At 28.0% G+C, this 20,745-nt stretch overlaps 1 protein-coding gene across 1 annotated transcript; it reads right to left on the minus strand.

The window, feature by feature from the left end:
• Positions 1 to 107: 107 nt before the first annotated feature.
• LOC111614404 (tyrosine aminotransferase-like) lies at positions 108 to 10,538 on the minus strand. The gene is given in 11 exon segments (XM_023355771.1): positions 108 to 733; positions 807 to 905; positions 980 to 1,063; positions 1,147 to 1,275; positions 2,524 to 2,593; positions 2,720 to 2,802; positions 5,522 to 5,713; positions 5,785 to 5,994; positions 9,094 to 9,203; positions 9,275 to 9,416; positions 10,382 to 10,538. Coding segments are annotated over 10 exon segments (1,281 nt in total). The 5' UTR covers positions 9,408 to 9,416; positions 10,382 to 10,538; the 3' UTR covers positions 108 to 562.
• Between the last annotated feature and the right edge of the window lie 10,207 nt (positions 10,539 to 20,745).

The raw sequence follows: 20,745 nt of genomic DNA on the forward strand, positions 1-20,745 counted from the left end.
TTCAAACTATAAATTGAACTAAATAAAATATTCCATATTTATAAGAATATTTTCATCTCTTAACAAGGAATATAATTTTTAAAATTAATTTTATAAAACAAACTAGGTCCTGGCAAAATTATTATTTTATTGATGTCTTTCCAAGATACAAATTTCGGTGTAACAAAAGAATTATTGTGCAGTTTATATTCTGTTGACATTATTTTCGACGCATTTCATTTATTGTGTATACAAAACAAAAATATTCTGTTCGAAATGGCATCACAATTCATAAATATTTACAACTTTTCAACATATTTACAACTAATAAAAACAATTATTTACAATTTTGTTCCACTTCAAGACATCATTCTTAGTTTCCAGGATAAATATTTTGTCAATTTTTAGTTTTTCGTATAACATATTTAACATATTTCGTACTTATAATAGCCTCCTTCGTCATTCATCTTCTTGCAAAACCTCGGATAGGAGGAACAGTGAACCATAATATGGTAAGGATTACAACTCTCTCGAATCTATAATAATTCTTGATTAACATATGCAAGATGATGATGAATCTTCATCATACCGGCATAGTGATCATCTGTTGCAAAAACAGATCTGTCGGGCGATCGTTCGTCTTGGGAACGGCGTAATGATTGTAACAAAATTGCTCTATTCTTTCGCAAGCCTCCTTCAATTGTTCTTCTGGTAATGTCAATACAATGCGAATATAACCTGGGAAATCAAAGCACTAGAAAAATAATTCAAATTTAACATTATAATATTGAAATGTGCGTACAGTTTTTATTAAATTTTATACATACCGATCCAGGTAAACACGAAACCGATTGTTCTGAAATTAAGGCTTCCATAAAATGTGTGTCGTGCTTTATATCGGGAAAGCAACTCATCTCAATGTAAACCTATAAGAAATATTATCTTAAGTATTCATAAATCAAAATAATTTATAGTTTATTTTGTATGAATAAGTATTTACCATCATATACATAGCGCCAGCAGGTGTTATGGGATGTAATCCTGGTATTTTGGATAAATAAGAATGGGCAAATTTGGCATTGCTCTATAAAATATATTAAAATTTATTATTGTTTATATTTAAGAGCGATTTATATATACATAATAAATTAATAAACTTAAACGTACATTAACTATTTCGATGGTTTCATCATAGAATGATTGAGGTGTATTTTTGAGGATAGCAGGAAGTGCCCCTTGAACGATGGTGTTGCTACCGATTATTCTTTGACTCAAGGATAATAAACCATTTCTTATCTGTTCAAATAAAAAAAAACATAAATAAATAAAATAAGTATAATTAAATTCCTTCTTTAAATGCTTAAATTCAAGTGAAATAAATTTACTATTGTGTGAGATTTCATTTATTGCATTTACTATAGTAAATAAAAGATACGCTGAAGCTGTTTATATTTAATTTGTTTTAATGTTATTTTTTCTATATACAGTAGAACCTCGAAAACTCGGCCTAATGTGGACCGAAGGGTGGCCGAGTTTGTGAAAATGCCGGGTTATCGGGAATGGGGTTAAAAAAAATAAGTACGAGTGTTTCCTCAGAAAATACTGTACTGTACTTGTATGTATTGTTTACTTGAGAATATAACAGAGAATAAACTGCCCAAATACCCTTAAACAAAGGAAAAGTACGTCCTTTATGAAGGCATAGAGCCTTTACTACATGAAAATGAAAATTAATGAATACACTGTGTAAAGTAATTTACCTGATAAGACAGACCTCAGAAAAATACTATATGAGAGCTTTTATACTTTTATAAAGCTGCTATAATGAAAATTAATTAACTAAGGATTTTTTTGCCCTGTCAGGGTGTGGCCGAGTTATCCGTAGTGCCGGGTTATCGAGAGCCGAGTTTTCGAGGTTCTACTGTATTTAAAAAATTAAGTTAACTTTTTTAGCTTGTGTTTTAGTAAATTTTTACACACTGGCAGATATTAAATTACGAACGAGTATAATTGAAACTGATTAAGATTACTAAATACAGAGTGAACATAATTAAAATACTCTTATTCAGTGTTGTCCGGAGAACAGCTTCAAGCACAGTCATGATCATAGCTACTGATCTGCAGAAATAAGAATAGTATTTCACATGACATAAACGGTTTAATAACTAGATATTGACCATAGCACGTGTGTGTTGTGCCACATATTTTTAGTCGTTGGTAGTCGGGTTAAGTAGTGGTGAGTTTTGACACTAAATTTGTTTTCTCGCGGAAACTTCTCGTTCATTATGTTTTTATAAATTTTTAACGCGTAAATTTTAATATTTTAATAAGTTAATAAAATACTGTTTAACATCATCTACAGAATATATTAAAGTGTTTATCTGTATGAAATTGCTCTAGCTATGATGAAAAAATGTAGAGTAAAGGTTAAAATGGAAAGAAAAATGTGTTTATATTTTATATTTACGTTAACAAGTGTTTAATAGTAATTCTCAAAATTTTTATTTATATTTCTTTTATTAAACCTGCGAAATATTTACTTACAGAAGCTTCAAATACATCATTTCGATCGTGAATGAGAATCCAACCCATTCTCCATCCCGGAACTAAGTGTCTAAAATATATAGAATAAGACTTTATAATTTAATTTTTAACAAATAATCTTTCTAAATATATTAATTAAACTTATATATAATATTTTGAATTTTTTCATTACAAATATAAATTATTTTTAATATACCTTTTTGTTAATCCACCGCACGTTAATATCGGGACGTTAGTAGATAAACTGGCGATAGGAATAAATTCGAATCCAGGAAATACCTAAAAAGATTTTAAAAGATTAATTTAAAAAATATATCTTAAAATTTAATATTTATTAAGAATTTATTAAGCATATATTTAAAAAATTTTTGCTGGTTTTATATAAATATTAGTGGAAATCAGAGGTCAATATTGGTCAGATAATTTTATCAGGGATAAATAAAGTTAATACTTCAATAATAAATGTTTAAATCCATTTTAATGCATTTAATTAAACTACGTCAATAAATTGCATAATTTTCAATATATAAACTGTATTATACAGGCGACATTTATCCTCAAAAATCAAAAAATGATTAAAAAATTCTGAAAGGGATCGAACCCACAACTAATATATCAAATGCTGTTGCTAAGTTTCTACAATTATTTTAACCATAGTAATAATCTAACAGAGGTTATTAGCATGGAATATAAGCAGTGCCGTCTTAATACATGGGCACTCTGGGCAGTTTCCTGGAGGACCCACGCTTATTTATGCACAGGCCAGAATTTAACACTAATTTTTCGATCATCCGCCGGTTGGGAAGATAGGGCCCGGTGAACCGTCTTTCCTAGAGGCCTAGAATGCTGTTAAAACAACTATACTGACTATAAGCACTGCTAAAACAAGGTGCGAGCCATACCTGGTAGATAAAATTTTCTCTTTAATTGAACTTTTTAAATCTTTTTTTTCTCTACAGACAGAAATGGGAATTAAATGTATAATTTGAACTATTTCTGTTATAAATTCCTAATCTATACCTGAATGTTTGTTTACATTGATTAATGGGCACGAATTTTCTTTCTTAATTCCTTAACGTGTATCTAAAGTTAAGCTTAAAATGGATGTGAAAAAATTACACGATCTTGCCTTCTTAAGTAAAATCAACTGATTTTATTTTGGGGTGGAAGAGTAGGGCCTACATTTTAAAAATTCAACGATATAACGGCGAAAAAGGTTAAGAATCATTGATCTAGTTGAATGTTCTTGTTTAAAAATACTGAATTCACAAATATTTATACCTAATATTTACAATTTTACAATTGAATATTTATAATTTTACAAATACTTGAGAAGCAATTAAATACAAACAAAGAGTTTAAATCCTAATATACTGAACAAATTACTTAAAGAAATTATTTTTAAATATTAGGGGAGACCGGGGCAAGATCGGCATGTTAAGCTTTACTTAAATTTTGTGTAATAAATACTGCTGTAAACTGAAAAAAAAAGCTTTGCATATTGTCTATTGGAATGTTACCTTACTATAGAACTGGTTAAAATCAGTTTGGAAATAAAAATAATTAAAATAATTACAACTTTACAAGAAGAGAGAAATTGACGAAGTTGCCCCGGGTATAGGGGCAAGATCGGCAACTTCTCTCTTTTTGTAAAGTTGTAATTATTTTAATTATTTTTATTAAAGTTGCCCCTGGTATAGGGGCAACAGTAATGGGGCAAGATAGGCACGTATATAAAATTATGTTATTAACAATGTATAAGTTGGAATTCACTATTAAAACAAAGAAATACAAATCCAACACCCATTTAATATTATTACAACGAAATGCAAGTTCAAAGACATATATACATGAATAACAAATGCAAACATGTTTTCATTTATCATCTGTTTGATTTTTATCCTTTGCTTCTAATGTGGCTTTATGTTGCCGATCTTACCCCGCTAGTCATGATTTCGAAACATTAAGTACAACCCTGAGAACAGAATGCCAAGCCACGATCTGGCCACGTGAATAAGTTGAAGTTACATCCTTCTAACAGGAAAAGTAACTTTCGTTATCATGGAATTATAACAAAACCTGCCAATTCAATATAAATGGAAAAAAAATATTATATGGAATTGAACGAAAATGAAAATTTGCTTGATAATTCAACTACGCTTGTTGGAGAACAATAAAAACACTACACTCAACAAGCCACCAATAAAACTCAACTGCCTAACCTATAACCAAAGTCTCCTTTTAATTTGTTTTTAAAAAAAAAAAGCGCTTGACAAACTTGCCCCGCATGCCGAAGTTGCCCCGGTCTCCCCTATAATTTATAAGTTATTGAACTTTTATTCTATAAATGCAAAATTAAATTATTTACAAATGTATATGTTTATATTAAAATTATTTAGAAAGACTCGTTGTTATGATTGATAACCTATATTGCCCAAGTTTAATTAAAATGCAATTGCAATATAAGCATTAAAAAAAAATAGTAAACATTATGAAATTGCATAAACTCAACACTAAATACTTTGTACTGAATAGGTTAAGTTACATCATTATATCATATTTCATCAATAATTTTTGTATGATTGAGTTTATATTATGTTCACATCTTAAATTACTTTTTAATACGTAATGTAATGCAATATTACTTCAATTTTTACCTACCTAAATTAAAACTTAAGGAAAAATAAATATCACTTTACGTATATTAATGATGAAATTTTAACTACGTTTTCTTGTGCCATAGACCACTCTATAGCAGTGTAGTGAAGCATATGGAACCTTTCTGAGAATTACGTTCGTAGAGAATAAAATAAAATATAAATTACAAGTTTATAGTCCACATGAAATCTATCTGCAGATTATTTTCTGGTTCCGTAGATAAATTTCATACTTAGATTACAGAAAGTTAATCCCTGTTCTGGATCTAATTTCATAACATTGTCTATTGAAGTGAGATGAGATGAGGTTTCTTTAGTAAATAATGAAATACAGTACTTACAAAGTAATCGTATATTTCATCAGCAATTATCGGAATAAAATTTCTTTCCGCCACTTTCAAAATTTCCTGAAGATGAAATCTTGAGAAAACAGAACCACAAGGATTCGAAGGATTGTTAATGATAATGGCGACAGTTTGACTATCGATTTGCGATTCCAAATCATCTAAATCGATCTCCCATCCTCGTTCGGGCTGTAATCAGTATTTAAAATGTTAAATTTTGATTAAAAAAAAAATTGATAAATCCACAAAAATTTACTCACGAGTAGGTTATAATGTTTCGTTTCTATTCCTAAACCTTCCGCTAAAGTGCGATATAGAGGAAATCCTGGTCTTGGAACCAAAATATTCTGTCCTGGATTAGCAATCACAGTGATGCAGAGATCGAGCGCTTGAGAGCACCCACTCGTTAAAATAACATCCTGAAATTTAAATTTTTATGCATTTAATGATATAAAAATTTCATTTTCAAAAATCCTTAACTAATATTTTATATCTTTAAATATTTTCTACATATATATAGTAGAAAAAATAAGTATCGGATGTTTACCAATACTGTTGAGGAATGAAATGATACATTTAAATCACATAAACTACGAAAATTTGTTTATTGAAAGGATAATCTCCTTGCCTTGACTTTTGTCCTAAGAGAGGTTAAATGTTAAGTATCTAAACACCTAATCACATGATTATATACATATATATTTTTCTTAAATAATAAATATCAAGGTTATGGAATTGTTAAAGCACTTACTCTGCTTAATAATGAGAAGAAAGAAGAATTTAATAGAATTGTAAAATTGTTCGAATGCTTTATAATACTGTATTTAAAATAAATAATATTATTAAAAAATTATTAATTATTCAATTTTTTTTATTTAGAGATCGGTGTACATAACGCCACGATTTTCCCTTCTTAACGGTTAATAAAATTGTTGTAAATTATTGTATGTAAAGAAACTTATAGGTGAACTTTATTACTTTTTTTGTTTTAAAATTTATTTTAAACAATTAGCTATTAAATAAAATATAAAAATTAATTAATGATTATTTCATCATTACATTTGTTTATTCAAATTTTCAATGTATAAACACAGTGTTTAATATCTTAACAATCAACTTTAACATTTAACCTTGTAACCCTTGATCATGCTCATGTGATTGATTGTATCAGAATATTTCAACGTGTGAGAAAGCGCCAACTTTGCAAATATTTTTTTCTTTCTTAAATTCATTCTTTAAAACGAATTAATATTTTTTTTAAAATAAATTAAACTCTGCCGAGATTCTTTACATTAAATGTATATAAATAAGAAACTAGTTGAAGTGATAAGTACAATATTACGTTACACGAAGTGTGGTAATCCCCGGCTTAAAGATTTTTGTCATAAATCGAGTCGTTCCTAAATCGAACATCCAAAATAACGGTGATTATAGGGAATGGTTTTCAAGGCCGCCTATAAACAAATATCCCATCAATTATTGTGTGTACATACCATTATAAAATATAGCGAGTCTGTTTACATGTATTCACGTCAAAGTAACATTTAATATTTTAATTAATGAAGATCCAGAAGGCACGCAAAAAGTCCTCGTNATTTTTTTACATATTTCTACTACAAATTCCAATATTAAAAATGTGAGCATCAGAGAAGGCAAAAACATCAAAGATCTGTATTAATTCGGAAATACATGAAATTATAACTATAATTAAGTTAATTATTTTACTCAAATAAGTGAAATTAAGTTAGAACTTTAAATTATTTTTGAAATATAGTCAAAATTCCCAGAAAACTGATAAGATAGATTCACAAAATTAAATTATTACTGATTACATTTGTCGTGTGAAAAGCGTGATTTTTAAAAAATTAATATCGCTGCTTAGTTATCATTTCTTCCGTCATCAACTCAGTACAATAGTGATAAAAATGTATGCTGTTATACAGAATATAAACGTTAAATTAAAAAAAAGTTTGCCTTTTTTTATTATTAAAGTTTTTTAATTCGAAAAGAACTTAAAAATCTCTCTTACTGTTTCTTAACTGAACCCAGGTGCAGTTTATTAATATTCTAATTCCAAATTCAAGAATAGGATCAAATAAAATCATTGAACTGCTATTTTTTTTAATTAGAAAAATGGCAAAGATCACCTTCAGCAATAGTAAATCGTCTATGAAGGTGACGTTCGCTTTTTTTTTTTTTTAAATCACTTATTCAAGGTTATAACATAGCTCCAGTTGAATAAAAATGAATTTAATTGGCGCAAATGTAAACTTCTAAAAGAATTTTTAAAGTTAAATTTAAGCTATATAAAAACCATATAATCAAATAAGAGAATTATTAGTATAAGCTGCTATATGGGAGATAGAAAGGCACACATAATCAAGTGAAGGTCTTAATAATCTTCAATTAATTATTCGTTAAATGTGTAAGTCTTCTATGTCTTGTTATTGCTATTAATAGCTGTAGTTTTAAGTTATAATGTATAATAAATTTTATAACAAGCGTTAAATATATTAATTATTTAATATTAAAATTAATAATGTTGCGATATTATCATCAAATTCTAAAAACTTTCTTACAAAACTTTCTCTAGGAAAAATATAATTTAGTTATTTAAAAAGCACTAAATATTACAAAACTTTGTGTTTATTCTTTCTTCCTTTGTTTAGATTATATATAGACCTATATATATGGTATAGTATAACCTCGTTTTACGACCGATCGCTTTTAAATTCCTACTTTTACGGTATAAATTTTCTGAATGCATAAATGCTTCATTTAAGTCATGCATCTCTGTATGGTTTACATAACAAATAATATATTTTTCAGAACATAATTTATAACATTAAACTTATGGAAATTAAGATGCTCGCTTAACGACGGTTTGTCAAAAACCGATTAGGTCGCAAAAATAATGGTCTAGTAATGTGTAATAATTTGTATACAAATAATGAAGACAGTGAACGATTATTTGTACAGAAATGTGTAAAATTAAAATTAAAGGAAATTAGAACTAAAATTTAATTTCTTTTTGCACTTAAGTAAGTTTTGTAACATTCTAAAATGATTTTGAAGAAAAATTATATATATTTTTTTAAAGCTTAGATTTATCATAGTGAGGATGTATTTTCTTAAGTTTAAATATTAAAAAATATATTCATAAATTATGTAATTTGTTTTTTTACTAAATGAATTGTAATTGTTTTTTTTAGTGTTTTATTGGAGTTTAATCATTATCGTGCACTAGTTAACCACAGGATGACTCGCAAAACATCAGGGGAACAGTCGTTAAATCAGTGTTGCATTACATAAGTACTCCTCAAACTAATTTCTGGAATAAAATTTAACGTTGCAGAAATCAAAATTATTTAAATTTATAGTTCGACTACGTTTCGATAATGAATTTGTTATGTCTTTGCCCCTCGATATCAATTAATGGGTTGTTTTAAGGTGATAGATGAGAAGAACCAGACGTATCAAGTGCTTCATCCCGTAACAAATTCATGAATTTTACTAACGAGATACTATAAATTAAGTAATTTAGATGTCCCATCCTGTGTATATTATAAATTACCTGTACTCGGTGCATATCCATTAAACTTCATTGAATTTACGCTTTCTATAATCGCTTCTATGGCTTCATCGCTGGGATTTAAATTTCCAAAAACAGTCGGATCACCTAATTAATTAATAGAGAATTTTTTAAATAATTTATAAATTTTCGTAAAATTTAATAAATAGATTACTTACCTAAAGACAATGCTATCATTTGTTTTTCAGGATTTGGCTCCAATTTTAAAACTTCGAAGAGTGATCGAATAGGATTGCAAGTTTTTTCGGCGATTTTGGATGAATTTACGTTCCAGTGGGTCTTTGTTTTCATGTTTGAGATCTAGTCAAGAGAGAAATTAATGTATTTACAAGGAAAAACGCCAAAATAAAAGTGAAAAGTTGAAGAAAGTAACGAGCCAGGAAGTAAGTCAAGATTAATATAAAATCAATTTACGCATTTGATTTCGTTTGTAGCCATTTTTGTATAATATTAATTATTTTTGCTTACGTCAAACTTGATATTTGCATACAAATTTGATTATAGCTTCTATGAGAATAAGGCCTATGAATATGCGAAAGGTTTCTGACCTATTTTGTTACAAATATTGACAAAAATACTTATTTTTAACTAAAAAAAACATAACAACAGTATCTTAAAGTTTGTACTAGATTTTTTTATTATTTAAATTATTTTTTTCGTATTTATAAAATTATATTTATTCATATTTACATGAAGAAAGTTTTTATACAAATACATCTTTCGATAAATTTGAACTTTGCGTGTACAGATAAAGTTTAAAGTACAAGTTTAGCAAAATACGAACCGAACTTAAATAAATGTTGATCATTTATCAATAAATTTTAGTTTAATGTTTATAAAAAGAATAATTTTATGTAATTACGATAAATTCTTTACGTTCTTCTTAAAATTACTAAATATATTACTTTATAAATCGAAAAATGATGCAAGCAAGAATTATTGAAATATTTAACCTAAATTATTATATAAATTAAAGATAATATATTTAATACTTAAAAATCCGTTTAAATATTAATTAATTTTCATTTTAAATTCAACTCTTTAACATATAAATAATTTATCTTACTATAAAATAGCATTTAAAAAACAAAGTTTGTACATGATGATAACTTTTAAATCATAGTTAAATATTAAAAATTCTGAACTTAATTTTAATTTAATATCTAGTTTTAAATTAAAATAATATATACAGTGTGTATACTTTTAAATTAAAACTATTAATTACTTAGTTTCTAGTAAATTTATATGCACTGATACAAACTTACTTCTTAAAATTTATTAAAGTAGAATGAATATTCTCTCGACGAATTTTAATGAGAAACTGTTAATGAAAACTTGAAAATCTTCCTATTTATGTATTTGTACGCGTAGAAGCATCCCAATGCGACCTCTGACCTTCTTTCTATTCGTTGATATTATCCAATTACAGCTCTCGTTGCTTATCTCGGAGACCTGTAATGAATGCGCTCTATGACACCAATCAGTTATTAAAATTTCTCAATATTCTGCTTAATGAAGGTAAAATTGCAGATGATGATAATGAAAATTGCGTATAAATTAATTGAAAAACTGCATTGTTGGATCATTAAGGTCATTCGAAACTATACGCTTTATTGATACAAACATCAATTGCTTCATTAACATGAATTCGTAATCAGGAAATTTTGTAAAAATACTACTTATTAATATTTTTTTTAGTTAGTTAATTCTAGTTTTTTTGTAGTTTAAAAAAAATCGAATTTTTAAAAGATGTTTACAAGCCAAACCTGTGAACAACGTCCACCGATGGGAACAAAAGAAAGAAAGAAAAAAAACACAGTTGTATGATTATTGTTAACAAAAAAATGGCCGCTATGTAGAGGTTATTGCTGTTATTCGAGGTTCGACTGTATTTTAATTAACAACATTTAAATAAAATTTGTATTTATTACTTAAAAATGTATCTATTTAAATTTAATATTGTTTATCTTTTAATGGAGTTTTTATTGGATCATCTTTATCATTTAAAAGGAACATTAGTGTGTGTATTTAATATAGTAAAACCTGTCCAAATGGAACCTGAGTACAACGTAAACCTGCCTAAATGGAAATAATATTCGGAACGGCAAGGTTAATAAAAAAAAAAAAAACTGTGCAAAACGAAAAACTGCCAAACCGGAAAAATATTCGGTGCCGTGCGATTCCGTCTTACACAGGTTTTACTGTATATCGATAGATAAAAAAAAGACGAGGAATGAATTAAGAAAAAAATAATAAAGTTCTTTATGGGGTGAAGCGCGTGACATCGCGCTCTCTTAAATCAATCATTCCAGATTTAATGTTTATTAAATGATAAATATGTATTTCGTCATTATAAGAAGTTAATTTATATTTTTGGTTTTATTGAACGAGTGAATTAACTTTTTGAAATTATCATCACTGACGTTGAAATCATAGGACTATACCAAAATATTGTGTCGCGCGCTTCAATTTAAATAATTTTTTCTTTGATATTTTCGTATTATAGTGAAGATATTTAGCAATATTTTTCAAGTAGGAAAAACGACTTGATGTGTTAATAATTGATATAGATCAGTGATAAGTATTTTGTTATAGGGTCTTCTTTATGAATGATTTAAATGACTGCAACATGCTTATTGAAGATTGATTAGCAAATTTACTAGAATAAAATAATTTAAATATATACATTAATTTCTGTCTGATACTTTAAATTAAATTTTAGACAGCCGAATTGAAGGCTTCATCCTACCGCTCTGGGAGACTCGAGTTGTCCTGCAACTCCCCGGGAATTTTTCATGGACATTCTTCCCCTTCCTCATTATTCTTCCTCACTATTATTGTCCTGTCGAATTTACTATGGTTGTAATTTAAAAGGCCTCTTAGCGCTCCGAGACGAGAAAAGTAAAAATAAATAAATAAATAAATAAAAATAAAACTGAATAAAAGTTAATGATGAAAGGGTGCTAAGTGGTCGAGTGATTGTACTACATCGTGTTTGTACAAAGGAAAAAAATATTGATAGGGTTTGAAGAATGTTAAACATAATTTTATTTAATTTTAGAAAGTGTACAGGTACCTATACTTTTGTAACAAGTAAAAAGTGAAAAACTGTAATAACTTCTATTATTTTATTGTTAAAAAATAAAAAGCTTGAAAATTATATTTTTGTAATTGTTTTAAAACTTATAAAACNAACTGATTAAATGTATAAATATATTCACGAATTTCCTTACTTTATTATAGCTATAACTAGCTTCATGCACATTATACAGGAAGAAAAACAAACTAAAATAAATAAAATTACAGGACATGAAGCCCAAACACTGAAAAGGAATTTAAACGATCGTTATTACTTTCTTGTCTGTAATTGCTTTTCTATGTCTTCGATTTTCACCAAAATTAAGTTTTATTTCATTGATACCTTTGAATTTTCTATACTTTTATAACAGATATCCAGGAATAAATATTCATTTTTTTTAGAATACTTTTACAACTATATGAAATAAACTTACACTTATGTATTTTAACAGTTTAACTCGTAACGTAATTTAACATAATTAATGAGAACCATTCTTATTCAGAGCATACGATCCGGGTTATGACGTTCAGCCCGACGAAGTGACGATGAAATTAACTTAATGAAACTAAGAAAGTTATTTTTATATATTAACATTGATCGAAAAATCATTTTAACTCTGATGCTATGAAAGATAAATCTTATCGTCGTCTATAACGAGCTTTCGCACAATTTAAAGGTGCAATTTAAAGCCCTGTTTCTGCTGAAAGACAATTGGAAAAGTGTCTTTCAGCAGATAAATAAAATGTAAAGCTAATTTTGATAAATGAAGAACATCTATCTAGCACTACTTGTAAGTAGGTAGCAGTGTAATAACTTTCCTTCTTTCTCTGATCAGTCAGTATAATTACAACGCTAACGATATACATCTGTTATTAAAGAAGCCGTTATAACCATCTAAAAATATTGTTTTTATATTGTATAATAAACGGAAGTAAAAACTAAAATTTGCCATTTTTGTCTGTCTATTTGTGATTTATTTTTAGCTTATAGGCGTTATAAATCTTCGAGAAACTCTCTATTGTATTCATAATCTTTTCTTAGTTTCAGTATAAATATTTGGTTATAGATCTTAGAAAGGCATTCCCCTCGCAGATCGTCCACGTGTCGCATTGCCGTAACTAAATAAACAAATCTAAAAACCACATCATTCATAAAACGAGGTGTTTAAAGGCGATCAGTCACAAGAAAGAAAAAACTGGCGTTGCTGGACTTTCCAAATAATCTTACTTGTTTTCATTCCTAACAATTACTACCATTACCTATAAGTCTTCAGATTAGTTCGGGAGTTATTATTATATTATATATTATGGAGCCATATCTCCCGAACAAATAGTTCAAAATTTCTGAAAATATTTCTTTCAAATACACAAATCTCTGTAATTACTTCGGAAATTTTCGACAAAAGACACAGTACTTATTAAGTTCAAAGTGGGTGAAAACAGATACTAATATGTGATAATAATGATACTAAAGTGGGTGGTCTCTACAGATACTAATATCCATACCCTCTTACTTCAAATTATCAAGAGTCTACATTAATTGTTACTGGTAATAATAAATAAATTGAGATTTGAATATGTCCAATTAAATTATTTGACAAATTTAGAATCAAATTCTTTAAAGAAATTAGTTTTCTTTGTCACACCAAACTGTGTGGTAGTTGCATCAACATATAAGTTACGGTAAAATCAGGGGTAAAAGGCATCATTCAGTATATCAAAAATGCAAAATGGAGAAGAGAGGACATATTGTAAAATTTATTGTTTCTGTAGAAAGTTTATAATTATTTTTCATAATTTTATGTTTAAAGAATTATTATGGTTTGAAAATGTAATTTAACAATCATTTTTGGTAATTCGTTCTTGCTTTACAATTATTTCCATAAATTATCATGGAAATAATGGTTAAACTATACTCTTTATTATTAAATCATTTAAATAATTATTTCATATAAATTATTACAACAATTTAACAATTCTTTGTTAAATNGACGGCGATGAATGATCCATGACCCTATTAGAAAAAATCTCGTAAAACGATTTGTCATCATATAATATATACACAGTATATTGCTTTCGTACAAGTATGTATTTAATTTTCCTATATTGTTAGAAATAAATTACAGATTAAGATAAAGATGTATAGTCATAAAATCATATTAAATTTATTTATTATTAAAGTTAAAATATGTAGATTAGAAAAAATATCCACATTAATCATAAATTTGATAAATTTGATATAATGTAACGACTTATTAATTCATCAATTAATAATTATCATCAAAAACACTTGATTTTGAGAATATTTATATACTGTACTATAAAATTTTAGTTTTTAGTTTATTCGAAGAAAGATGATTTTAATCAGAATTTATTTAAAATGATAATTTTATATTCAAGCACAGCTCATGAACATAGTTCAAATCTCAAATATTTCCTATAATATACATCTTAGCTTTTTAAAACTTCAAAATCACAATGTTTCCGTTTAATCTGTACACACAGATTGAAGAATCCATACAGTTTACATTACATGATGATAAAATAATTTTTAATTTCTGTTCTGATTTTAAGTTTAAAAATTCTATTGAACTCATAGTAAGTTGTTTAAAATTTTATCTTTGTTGACTCCGTTTTTATAAGATAAAGGCCTATTCGTTCAGTGGATTCATTCGGGGTATTGAAGATGTTATTTATCTCTTTACCTCTCCAGAATTAAGAATTCTTAATAAGATTTATTTGTATTTTTATATTTAATGAAGAAAATCGTTTATTAAATATAAAAACTGGATACATTAGTCGACGTTATTTTTTAGACACGTACAGCAATTTAAAATGCAAATTTAAATGATACTGTGAAGGATCCAAGTTTGATCTGGACTTTGCGATTTTTTTCGAATTGTCCAAATTGATTTCATATTTCATCGTTCAATAAAGTCACTTGCGAATCATGCCGAACTCGTCAAAATTAAAGATAATCGTGTCCATTTTGAATTAGTTACTTTTTCACATCATAAATTTAACCATTGTTAAAGGAAAACTATGATGTACGGGTGCAAGCCCCTACTAATTTGAGGTGGAGAGCAATATGTTTTCGCAAAGCGTACGAGGTCTTTTCTCTCCAATCAATCCAATCCTATTTGAATAGTATCGAACAATTGTTTATTGAAATTTTTCATAATATTTAATTAAATTAATTAAAAATATTATGAAAAATTTCAGCCCGGCATTGTGACGATGTCACAATAAACAATTGTTCGATACTATTCAAATAGGATTGGATTGATTAGCTGGAGAAAACCTTTGGCGATCTGCCAACGAGAATGCCTCCCGGGTAAAATTGGTCCCTACTTAATTGTTAGATGAGTGAAGAAAATACAAAAAAATCCACGCGGTCAGCCCATTGGTGAGATGCGAACCCACGATTATGATTTAGTGATTCTATTCACTCGACCACTGGTGTGTTATATTTAAGTTCTTAATGTATATATTTAGATACATTAAGTTTTTTATAATTCAGACATTCTTCTTAATTTCAGACAGAATCCACTTCAAACTGATGTTCCAGTTTCTGAATCCATTTTAATTTTATTCCAAATTTCAGATTCCATTATTTAGTTTATGACAATTTAAATTAATAACTTATTAAATTTAATGTTAATTTCGGATAATATTTAAAGTTTAGTATATAGTGAATGCAAAAGGCTTTGCCTATTTTATATTTAAAAGACAGAATGATAACAATGATGAGTTGATAAAACGGAAAAAATCCGATATAAATATTTCATGAAGTAATATAAGTATATTTTCTTGCTTATTAATTAGGGAGATGATGAAGTATATATTCTTAAGTTGGATGACTCGAGAGAATTTTTCATAGCCGATAAAAAACATTAATTTGTGTTATTAGCACAATAATATACTAAGCTTAAAGACTTGAAATATAATCTGAAACAAAAATTATTTCTTAAAAACAGATAATAGAATATTAATGTAACTTTATTATTAATGATTTGTAAGGATTTTGTATTGGATGTAAGAAACGATAAAAAAAAACATTAATTCACACGATAAAACGTTAGTTCATTTACTTAAAATAATTTTCTCACTGATATAGTAAAATAATTTACGAGGTGAATGAATGTAGCAAAAATTTCTGTTTAAGCATTTACTTATTTCTGTTAAAATTTATTATTATTATTAAAAAAACAAGTGGAAATATTTTATGCTTATATTTTATTTTATTTTAAAATTATTTCGAAATTTTCTTTATTTTTATAATTACAAATATTTATAATAATAATTTCGTGACTTTAGATTAACGTTCTTATTTTTTATATAAAGAAAATCGATTTTAATGTTTTAAAAATAGCGTATTATATACGAACAATTAAAATCTGTCATTGTCTTTCCTTCAACAAAGCTAGAAATTTTGTTTTAATTGATAAATGGATAAATGATTATTTGATAAATTACAATACAATGAAGACGGCGATGAATGATCCATGACCCTATTAGAAAAAATCTCGTAAAACGATTTGTCATCATATAATATATACACAGTATATTGCTTTCGTACAAGAAACTGAATAAAATATAAAATAGAAATATAGTAGAGAAAACTGAAATAATAATTTATTATTTAAAAAAATTTTTAGTTTTAAGTAATTAATAAAAGAAAATACAGTATAAATTTTTTGTTTAATAAAAAATATTAAATTAAATAGATCATTTTTATTTATTTTTAATCAAACGTTCAATCTTTATCCGATTTAAATATTTTAATTTCTTTAAAACAGGGCCAAATGAATAACTTGGCCACTGATGGGCCTGAATACTTATAGTTGGTCGCGGGTTCTTGTTTCATCAACGGTCTGATCATGTGAAACTCTCTGGGATTTCTTCACTTGTCTACTGGCGCGTCCACATATTCGGTATTCATCGAATGCCGAATATTTGCGTTTCGTACATAACAAATAGTTCGGTAAAGTATTTGCCAAACTGTTTGCCATGTGTGTTGTACGTGCAAGCACACCATGTACTGTGCTTGCACGTACATGGTGTGCTTGCACGTGGATGAACAATACGAATACGAATATTCGTCGCTTTTGATTTGGCATAATTTACCGACAAGAATTGGGAAACGGCGAATACCGGATATTCGTCACGAGTAAATCGTCCACGCTATTCGGTATTCGCCAAATGTTTGTTTGGAATTTAAACCTAAGTCGGATTCTTTCCTGTGGATTCGTGTAGAAAGTTCTCCCAGGATGCAGTTGTTTCAGGTGTTGCGATGCCTTACCCATCACTCCAATATAATCCCTTTAAATCAGTGAATGGATCGTTAATAAATAAAAAGTAATTAAACATAATAAAAATATCAAAACTTTTACAAAAATATTATACTTGTTATGTATTAAAATATGAAAAAAGTCTCTTAAAAATTTTTTTTCTTTGTCTTTTTCCTCTTCTAGCGTGGATTCGACCAGGCCCACAATGGGGGTGCAGCTCGAGAGTCGATTTTATTGTTTTTTCACAATATTGTAAAGTTTCTCCTGTAGATTGTGAAAGACAATAATGAGAATGTATAATTAACAAACAACGAGTAATATAGAGGGTTGGTCATAAAAAGGTCACAACAGCTATAAATCCATTGCGTGATGAAGCAGTTAGGTAAATTTTTACGTACAAGTCAGCAAGAAAGCCACTATGGAATGAAAATAACCTTCATTAACAACCATAAATAAGTTCAAAGTGACACCGTCTCCTGGGAAAGGCTTAGCTCTCATTTGTCGTCAACAACTTCTTGAAGCCACGACACGCAATCACTGCTGATCGATATTGTGATACCCTAATAAAATTGCGTGAAGCTACCCGGCTTATTGAGTAAAGGAGATATTCTCCTGCCCGATAATGCCAAGACTCCCATTGTTTTTCACACATAGAAATTGCTGCAAAAATTCAACAGGAAACTTGATGACATCCAGCAGTCCTGATCTTACCTTCAGTGATTTTTATCTGTTTTCTCTCCTCAAAGAACATTTATCTGGTACCCGATTCCATTGTGACGATGACCTGAAAGCAGCTATAAAAATATGGCTGCAACAGCAGGGACATGATTTTTTTCAATTTGCAATGGAAAAGCTGGTCATATAAAAGTCTAAATCGATATGGTGATTACGTCGAAAAACAGTTTATGTATATATAAATAACATTTCATATTTATTTGCTATGTGAGATATGTTTTTTTATAATCGAGTACGTCGCCTTTTTTGATCAACCTTCGTATAAATATTCCCTGAATAATTACAAAATAAAAATTTATAGCCATATAATTACGCCACTAACGTTATGATAATTAACTTGCCAAGGGAATACTTCCCGGAAGGGAGGTGTACAAATACCTCGGATGTATTCGTACGAATTATTATTACTTTTTGAAATATTCTTTACAGTATTTAGTTAAAAATATCTGAAAATATCGTTGCATAAGTGTTCATTTTTTTGTTGTCGTTATATTTTTTACATTAATAACCTAGTTGAAGAATGATGATGGTTTACAAATCGCATAAAATTCAATTAATTTGTTGAATATAAAATATATGTTGCAACTCATATTTCTAAATTTTGAAAGTTATGCTTATAATTGTTTATTTATTAATTAACTAGCAGACCCCGCCAAGTGTTGTTGTGACTTAAAATGTATCTATTATAAATGTATAACACTTTCCCCGTGGGGAGGGAATTTTTCGAAAAATCCCTTAGTGTACATTTTCTTGACGTACCCTATTAAAACTCAATCAAAAACGCAAAAAACCGCATCTAAAATAGTGTAAATAGAAGCAGAGTTCTTTACGGTAAGCCTTAATCCTGTCCAAATCTTGCAACGCTGGAAAGAATACTAAATAATGCTAGAATTGGAACTCTAAGGATTATAGACTCAAATTTGAGATAAGGAGAGAAAAGCGAAAAGATAAAAAGTAATGAGAAAGATTGGATAATTAAGGGTCAATATTTGCATTACAGAAGGTCTATTTAACCTTTCTCACAACTTTTTATCTCCCGAGGGATTTTGACATGTATATTATATAAAAACACGTGCGTATTCGAATGCAGCGTTGTGTCAAAATTTCAAAGGAATCGGTAGGAACAAACGAACATTACATTTTTATTTATATAAATAGGAAGATGATCTGCTTTAGTTCATTTTCACAGAAAAGCATAATGCCTCACAGAAAAGCAAACGTAGGACGTCGTACTCGTAGCACCATCTGTTGGACATAAAAGCCTTAACCTAGATATATTTTAATTTATATGAACGTTTAACGCAGGGGTGTCCAACCCGCGGCCCAAGGCAAGTTTCAATGCGGCCCAATAAACGTGTAAACAAACCGACAAATTGTTTTATTTTTTTATTTCAACGGCATAAACTAAAAAAAGAAGTTTCACAAAGCCGTAAACTTTTATACATATTTTATTTTTGAGTGAAAAGAAAATATTTTCAAATACTTGAAGATGTGTGGATGACGAAGGAATATTAAATAAAGCTGAAGTTGTGACTCAAAGGATTATAGACCCAAATTTGAGAAAAGAAGAAAAAGGCCAAAAGATAAAAAGTTGTGAGAAAGGTTAAATAGACCTTCTGTAATGCAAATATTGACCCTTAATTATCCAATCTTTCTCATTACTTTTTATCTTTTGGCTTTTCTCTCCTTTTCTCAAATTTGAGTCTATAATCCTTAGAGTTCCAATTCTAGCATTATTTAGTATTCTTTCCAGCGTTGCAAGATTTGGCTACTTTGCGTCAAATTTGTCTACCCTTTTTTTAGTTTGGCGTAAAAATTATCATTTTGCACATTGGCTACTTTCTGGGCTACATATTATTTATAAATATAATTAGTCGAATAAAAATGCGCTTTAAAATGGTGTTTCGTCGTTTTTTATTAATTAGAGACCCAAATAAAACAAATATTTGTGTTTTTAAATAAATTTTTGTTTGTCTCTTTTATAATAAATGAATTTATCTATTTCTAAGTAAGAATTGGAAGGGTCTGTAGAAGTAATTTTTTAAAATATCCTTTTTCGTGATAAAGTTTTAATACTTATTACTATAATCTAGACATGTTAATCCTTAAATATACTTGTATATTTAAGGATTGGGTTACAAATATAATATATATACTTGTGGCCCCAAACTCCATGACTTCTTCCAATGTGGCCCAGAGGAACAAGAAGGTTGGACACCCCTGGTTTAACGGAATAATATACAGCCTATGTCCACCCTGAGGTTCCATTATAAATATTGGTAAAAGAATTTTTGAAATCGGATGAGTAGTTTCGGAGATTACCTGCTGCAAACAAACTTACATACATACAAACATTACCTCTTTATAATATTAGTATAGATTTTGAGAAAAGTGATTTTATATTCTTAAATATTCTTTTAGCTAGAAGTATTAGAAGTTGTGATGTTCTTTCAGAAGGTAACAAATTGAAATTTATATAATTTCTCCAAGATTAAAATCGTCGAAGCCTTATATTTTTGTACGTG

Source organism: Centruroides sculpturatus, unplaced genomic scaffold (assembly GCF_000671375.1).
Source record: "Centruroides sculpturatus isolate CEXI.00-Female unplaced genomic scaffold, Cexi_2.0 scaffold2080, whole genome shotgun sequence".
In the NCBI taxonomy this organism is placed as follows: domain Eukaryota; kingdom Metazoa; phylum Arthropoda; class Arachnida; order Scorpiones; family Buthidae; genus Centruroides; species Centruroides sculpturatus.